Source organism: Mauremys mutica, chromosome 2, assembly GCF_020497125.1.
Source record: "Mauremys mutica isolate MM-2020 ecotype Southern chromosome 2, ASM2049712v1, whole genome shotgun sequence".
NCBI classification, from domain to species: domain Eukaryota; kingdom Metazoa; phylum Chordata; order Testudines; family Geoemydidae; genus Mauremys; species Mauremys mutica.
Genome location: NC_059073.1, coordinates 181,434,180 through 181,442,167, shown reverse-complemented (window position 1 = coordinate 181,442,167; position 7,988 = coordinate 181,434,180). Strand labels below are relative to the sequence as shown.

Sequence of the window (7,988 nt, the reverse complement as noted above, 5' to 3'; positions counted from 1 at the left end):
TAACAGAATGGAATGATAGAGAAAAAACATTAAAGGAAGAGAAATATTAAGTGGTAACATGAGGTAATTTTAACAAGCTTTTAAATCTTCTATGTGCCATCCTTATAGCCATACTAATGTATCAGCCAAGCCTCAGTACTCACTTAACCAATCTGTTTCTATAGGATATTTACAGGGCACAATGGTTCATCTTAATTTAGGATACTAGTAAAGGATAATGTACTTTAAGGAGGCCATTTTCAGGAGGGCAGGCTCCCTTTTGGATGCACAATTTGCCCCTATATATTTTGCTCCTGCTTATGACCTGGAGTTGCAACTCCAAATATATGCATCTCGAAGTATTGAATTATGGGTACAAATCAGAGGGGCAAGTACTCAGATTTGTGCCCACAGTTTGTTTTGCAGGCCCAAAGATACACTCCCACAGCCAGGCATCAGCCTGGCTGAAACTAGACCCCACGTAATTTAGGGCCCAGATCATCCTCCCGCTGAAGTCAATAATAAAACACCCATTGACTTTTTCATGGGAGCAGGGTCACATGGCCTTCTTGGCCAACATGCATTGGCTAAGGTTTACTAAGGTTACTGTACAAATCCTAAATACATTCCAGTTTAAAAGCTTGGCAACTCATTTCACAGTGTAAGTTATGGTTAGAAAACAGGCATTTAAAAATGAACTACACATACAAGCTATTTCATATCAAATGTTATTTGAAGGTTGTCACGTTGATTGGATGCCAGCCAGCAAACATAATTACACACAAGTTCACTATGAAAGGAAAAATAATTGCAAGCAAACTGAAAGTAGCTGGGAGATGTACGAGCTGGTTGCTAGCTGTTGGAACTAGTTTTTAATTGCATTTTCTGTTTGTCCATTCACCTTATTTTTAGTTTACGTTGCATAGCACTGGCTCAGTAATGCAATATTGTTTTCCTCACAACTTCAAAATTCAGAATCCCATTAGCCTGCCATGTTCATCCACTTTGCACTCCTTGGACACAAAGCTTTAACGAATTGAACTGTATTCGGTGCATTTTAATATAAACTAAAAACACAGAATGCAAATGCAATACTTTTTAAACCATGGTATTTAAAAGTGTGTTGTTATTGTATAGGGCTAAGTACTATTTCAGTATTCTTTGTCATTTCTGTATTTTATAGGCTTTTCTCCACCTTCGTACCTTTGCGCTAAGTTTTGTCACTGTAACCATTTGTAGAACTGTCGTTGTTACAGTTTTCACTTAACAAAATGGGGAGGCGGGGCTGTTTGTATATAATGAAGGAAAAACTGGAACAAATGTCATGGTACCTCAGATATTTGACAGCTCTAGAAAACTGCTGTAAAATTGTTCTGGACTATTGTAACTGTTTTAATAACCGAAGTAAAAAAATGTGAGAAAACTTGCCTGCATTGAAATGCTGTTCTATGCTGGTTGTACTCAAGTGTAATTTTTTTAATGGTGAGAAGATTTTTTTTTCTTTTTTTTTTTCCTTTTTCTCCTCATTTTTGTTCCTACATTTTAGGCTGTCTTCAGAAGTTACTGGCCTGGGGGCTCTGTAACGTATCTCATCATGCCCTAGTACATTAGCCACCAGACAGGACTTTTCCAAAGCCCCATGAGACAATGATTTCTATGGACTAATCTACAGAGGAATTTCTGCCATTTCTAACTTTCTTATTATTCTGAGACATCAAAATAAATACTTCTTTTACTCTTTAAGCAACTGTGCTTCCTAACTCTTGTGTTGCTTTCATTACTGTTCCACTTTAACACTGTTGTGGCTCATACCATAGAGCAAATTTTGGGAGAGTTAATTTTTGTTGATGTTCATGCTTTGCCTAGTCTGTATAAAAGCATGGGCTGTTAGTGTTCTAACTCACTGTATTCAATGATAGACTTGGCGGTAAATTAAATAAGACTTTTTATAAATAAATTTTTTTCCTGCTTTAAAACCACATGGTAGCTTTTTGCATACAACTTTTGTGTTGCTCTAAACGCGTTCTTTGGTAACCAGGTTGACAATTGTCTCGTTTAGAAATGGCTTCTCAAAATGATCTCATAGACAAATGGCTTGTTTTCATTAAGGATTAAAGGGTTAATATTATCACATGTAGGGCCCCGGTGCTCTTTTTGGTAGCAGCATAACAAGCTACAGTATCACACAGGCCACTAGACAATCCTGGTAGCTGATTTTTTAAAGCATTTACAAACATGATTACATGGGACCAAGTTCTGTCACAGATTATATTGGGTAGTGCTTTACTCTGCAAATAATCCCCTGTGGATTTAATAGGGCTATGTGTGGAGTAAATTACTACTCAAAAGGACTGGAGGTGGCAGCATTTGGTCCATAATAATGAGATTTAAAGAACCACTCCCCACCCCTATTTCTCATTTAAGGCCAGGATTGATTTTCGATCAGCCTGGAGAGAAAAGCAAACACAGCCAGGTACTGATTCTGGTATTGTGAATGGCCTTTGTTGGTTTCATGCCTCTATTGCTTACAACACTGCACATTGCTTTGGGGGCAGAAATGCCCAAATTTTATCCACCCAAGGGCTGCATTGGAAATGCTATAGTCAGTCAGAAATACGTAGTGAACCTTGTCTTTCATACAGAGGCTTGGCCCATAGAAACTACTAATTGCATCAGGCAAAGCTCCTTGACCCGTCCAGTCTCCTATTTGGATCTGATGGAGTGCTGCAAGCTGACACCTGTAGCCTCCATGACGGGCTATTCCTTTATATGAAAGCTAGCCAATGCTTGCTATGGTGACTCCTAACTTCGTGGGCTGCACGCTGGCCACCTTTCCTGTAGGCATTTGCAAACTTTTCACACTTTGTAATACCCTTGGTGACACTGTGGTTTTTGCAGTGCATGCAAGTAATATGAACCAGTATGTATCCAAATCAGATGAAGAATCCCAGCACCGCTAGCTCAGGCAAGTACTCTTACTGAATTCGGTTAAACAGTAAATGGTGCAAGGGCAGGCCCATAAGATGCATGTTTCTGTGCCTTGAAAAGGTATTAAGGTGCTGCCTTCCTGGAGCTATCCCCAGCTATGCTTTCAAACCTGTAGGTACATTTTGACATCCCTGATAAGATGTATGTTATGTTAAGACTTGTCGTAAATAATTTTATGCTTTAAATAAGGCGCGTTGAAGTTTCTTTACTGGAAATAATCCTTTACTGGAAATAACCTCTTGTTTTTTCAAGTGCCATTGGACATTTCTCCTGACATCCAGCATGGTATTAGTGACGCTAAGTACATAGCACCAGTGCCAAATGCTGAGTGGGCGAGGACTGTCCATCGTGGTACTACATAGGCACCATGAGGAATGTTCATTTATATGACAAACGCTTCCCAAGCACCTTAACAAATACAATTATAGGTTTCATACAGATACAATTATAGGTTTCATACAGAAAGGAGCTGGGGGGGGGGAGACTGGAATGAGAAATGAAGCAGCCTAAGCAAGGGCGAAAAGGGGTTTATCACACGTGGGCTTAAAACCAAAAGCAGGTCTGACAAAGTGGAATGCTACAGGGAGACTGTGCCAAAGGGCAGGAGCTCTCCACAGTGGGCTATGCTAAACCGGTGGTGGGCCCCGTGGGGAGCGTGGCTGGAGCGGCGAGAGCCTGGGTTGGTGAAAAGCAGGGGACTGAGCATGGCAGGTTTTTTAAAACAAGAGGAGAAATTCTGGCTAGATGTTGAAAATGAATCGGAAGCTAGTGACGGTGGCTGAGAAGGATGGGTTATGTGGTCACACTTGTGCATGTGTAATGCAAAGTGAGCAGCAGCATGCACAGTCCAGCGTGCTGGGACTTGGGGTGGGCAGAGGAAAGCTGTTGCACTACCCAAAAGAGGGACTTGAGGTTTGATTTCAGCAGAGGCAATGGCAAGGCAGGGGCGTAAACATTGTCGTGGGACTAGACAAATTGACCTATGGATGTTATCTAGACAGCATCAGTGTGTATGGTGCTTTGCTGACAGAAAAAGACCTGAGTGCTGCCCCCCACAGTTTAGGCCAGATAACACGTGATGGGAGCGATGACATCATTCAAGTGGTGGGGAGGAAGAGGGGCAGCAAACCACAAGGGATGATGTGGGAGAAGGGGAGCCCCCCCCCCTTGCACACACAGAGAAAGGCAAACTAGTCAGATGCAGCAATATAAAACCATGAACACAAGACACTTGCAAAAGATGCACTGAGCGCTGCTTTAATGAGGTGAATGCACTTTTATGCTAGGGAGGTGGTTGGTGGGGCATTTACACAGAGGAATAATTTACATTGCAACTGTTTGTTTATTTTTGTAAAACACTCTAGTCAGCACTAATGCTGCAGCTTCAGTTTACCAAAAGATTGTTGTTATAAGCTACAAAGAGTATAAATTAGGTCAGGCAGCAGTGTAGCTTCGTGCACTAGCTAAACGAAAAAGGGCAACTATGCTGGGCCAAATAACCTCTTTGTTTTGCTAACATTCATTATGCTTTCATGTTCGCAAAGCATGTTAAATGTCCTAGGGACCAGCCCATGTTGCACGTGCGCTGTTGGTGTCAGCTTCTGCACCCCATACAGTGACTTGTTAAATGAAATCCTTCATTGGGCAGTGCCCTGTGTGTTAATGCATAGCTTTTACAGAGCATTTTTCAGCACTGAATAGCAAAAGCTGTATCCTCAGTCATGTTATAGCTGGGGAAAACGGAGGTTTCGAAAGGCACAATACTTAAGCACAGTGAAAGTAATTTAGGGCTTCTTTTTGGTAGCTTTTGTCGTAAGTCAGCAAGCAAGGAGGAGCTTACTGGTCTCAGCATTGAGTTAGAAATACCTAATATGCCTGGAACTACAAGTTCAAACTTCAAATTTGGGCATGGCCAGCACAGGCCTTTTATTTGTGGTGGGTAGGTTGATTCCCAGGTTCCTGTGTGTTTGGGTATGTTTCAGTCAGTGCCCCTTATTTAAATTAAGGAATTTTGTGTTAAAATTGCCAACTCTTGCTCTGTAGACTGGCTTGTGACAGCTTCCCACAGCCACCTCCTGCCTGTGAAAATGGGAGAAGTTGAGAGAAACTCACCAAGATGAGTCCTCCTGATTCTGAAGATAGCATGCTGCTCTTTTTTCACTCCCAAACAGCTGAAAGTTTGTCTTGTTTGAAAACCTCCCTGTAGATGTTTTGAAAGGCACCATTGGGTGCTAGGCACGCTACTCTAATTGACTTTCAATGGGACTCCCATCAGCATCTTTGAAATTGCAAAGCAAGGATTACTCATTGAAGATACATACATGACACGCCTGAAGTTTGAAATCCAGGCTAATTTAAAAACTAATGAACTGGAACTTGTATTAAAAGTTGAATAGCATGTTTTATTGCACAAGCAGTAACTTAAAATCAGCCACACTGATTTTTTTTTTAAGCCATCCTTCCTAAACCCCCCCTCTGAGCTGAAAATTTCATTTAATTGTGGAAAAATTTGACTCCAACTGTAATTTAGAAATCTATTCCTTCATTATATTATTACTAGCACAATGCTATAATGAACACCAGACTTCAGCTGAAAAATTTATTTTAAAAAAATCCACTGAAATAGGTGAGAGGTCTATATTATTTATACAATCAATGATACAAATTAGTTAAACTTTGCCTTGTAAATCTGAAGTAACTAGATCCAGAGTACAGCACCGTTCTTACTTAACTTTCTTCAGGTACGGCTCTAGCAACAATTCTTCCATCTGCTGAGTCTGAGGTAGGCTTGTCAGTAACTTTGGGATCTCTCTTCCCATCAATGTAGACTATATACAAGACCTATCTACACAAGTGACCATTTACAGACTGAGGCTAGAACTTTTCTGTAAAAACGTGCATTGTTTTCACATAAATTGCTTTAATCCCCACTGATTTTCTTCCCACAAATGACTTTCAGTGGTGGCTCTGTCAGTTCATTGCTAATTTCATCCTTTGATGCCCACATTTCTTTCCCGCACCAATATGTAAGTGAGGTCCATTTTCATGAATGTGAAAAATGAATATAGAAGTGATTCATTAAAAATTAAATGCATGCAGATGCTGGGAAAGTTTCTTGACAGGTCTACCAATCCATTTCAATCTTGTCCTCAGTAATAATCTTATTTGCTACTGTACTCCATTTATACCAACATCCTCACTGAGGAAAATAGTATTTTAACCTAAGTCCAAAGTTTCTAAAACAGAGCTGTTAATTGTAACATTATAGGTTTTTGCACTGTGGAAAATGTATAAGACTTTATACAAGAATTCAATGTGGTAAAATAAAAGTGTCCCATTACTCCATAGCAGAGCTAGGCAAAATATTTCAGGCGAACCGTTTATTTGCTGAAAAATACAATTTTGTGTTAACTATTTTCAGCCAAAAGAACGGGGAAAAAAGTATCAAAACAGTCAAATCATTTAGTTTTGACAATGTTTTTTAAATTTAGTTAAGTCACTAAGTTTTCAATGGTATTTCCAACGGAAATATTCCTTTATGATAAAAGGTTTGGCGTCAACTAGGGAGAAAACATATTCAAGCCTGAAGAGAATTAATAGTAGTAGTAAACTAACAAGCTCTCATTAAAGCTGCTGTTTTAACTCAACCATCAGTTCCTGAGAAGATGAACTTGCAGGCAAACTACACGGGAATATGACGAGGCAGAATCTGGCTCATCCTGAGCGGAGGCTGGGTTCTCATTTTGTCCATACCAAAAAGTTGGACTTTATTTTACTTTTCCCACTTCCCATGACTATGTAACAAGATTGAAAATTGCATGTATTACTCTAGAGAAGAGGCCTTTGTTAGTAAAATATAGTCGTAGATTGTAAGCTCTTTTGGAGTAGGGATGACTGTTTTCTTGTGTGCATTCATGAATATACATAGAGACAGTGCCAAGAACAATGGGCCCCAAATCCTGTACTGGGTCTGGAGGCATTACCACAATCCAAATATTACTACTAATTACCCATATCATGCTTCCCCCTTTTTTAATGTTATTCAGACATGTAATGGAGCTTACACATCTCTCTATGCACAGCTGAAACAGTCTGTATTTCATTGCCCAAGTGAAACACATGATTTTGGTTAAAGAGGGTTAGTCCCTGGAGCTCCTTCTCGAGTTCTAAACTTAAGTTGTGTCGGGAAAGCAATAGGCTCGAAACCCCCACACCTCTTCCCTTTGAACAATCATGACCAACTTACAGTGTAGCAGCAAATAGGTTACTCATAAAATGGTGCCCCTCTAAAGGTGTGAGTAAAGCAAACTCATGTAAATTGTGCTGGTTGTCTTCCCAGATACATTGTCACGTTTCATTATTGCATCAGCTTTATAGCTTGGTAAATTGGGAGAGTTACCTTCTCCCATCAGCCCTCAAGGCCACTTCTGATACGAAGCTCTGCTAAAAAGGAGGTTTGATTTCTGCCTTGCTGGCACACTCATAGATAAGCATTCCAGTTACAGAGGACAGAGCCAGTGAGGTCACTGTTAGCATCACCACAATAGAAGCTTTCTGAGTAGGCGCTGAAGTACTGGACAACTTCTCTTGTCCCCTTATTTTCCTTGAGAATTTTGTCTTGTATGGCAGTTGTTCCTATGAATGATGGATCTCCTAAGAGACTGTCCTTTCAAGAAAAAGACATACTGGCCAATTTTCATTTCTAAATGGAAAATCAATAGGAATCAATGCTGTCAAATACAGCAGTAATTTCAGTCTGTCACAATGAGCCAATCAATGCCACCATGCATAATCTATTACTTAAAGAGGAGGAAATTCATACAACATTAAGAAACAGAGGGATTAGTTAGAACATTCCTTTGGCTGACCGGACAGCTTGCCAAGCATTCATAATACCCAAAAGATGACAATTTGTTTAGTTAATAGCCTTGGTCTAAGTGCACTGATCGCTAACAAGGATGGGAAAGTAGGTTTATTCTAAAAGAAGAATTAAAAAGATTGCATTAAGATGCAGTAGTATT

The 7,988-nt window shown here is 40.0% G+C and overlaps 1 protein-coding gene across 13 annotated transcripts in view; it reads left to right on the top strand.

The window, feature by feature from the left end:
* The window catches only part of LOC123362924 (poly(rC)-binding protein 3-like), a 752,406-nt gene that overhangs the window by 735,459 nt on the left and 8,959 nt on the right, over positions 1-7,988 (top strand). For 11 of the 13 annotated variants that reach the window (XM_045003479.1, XM_045003483.1, XM_045003476.1 and 8 more), the window contains one exon: positions 1-1,916. This exon is cut by the window's left edge and continues 1,319 nt beyond it. The exons of 1 other annotated variant lie outside the window; for it this stretch is intronic. Coding sequence is in view for 1 of the 12 variants with exons in the window: in XM_045003490.1 (XP_044859425.1) it covers positions 1,526-1,562 (37 nt within the window). In the remaining 11 variants the exon portion in view is untranslated. Of the gene's footprint in view, positions 1,917-7,988 lie in introns of those variants that run through there. One more of the 13 variants, XM_045003490.1, reaches the window with a different exon arrangement.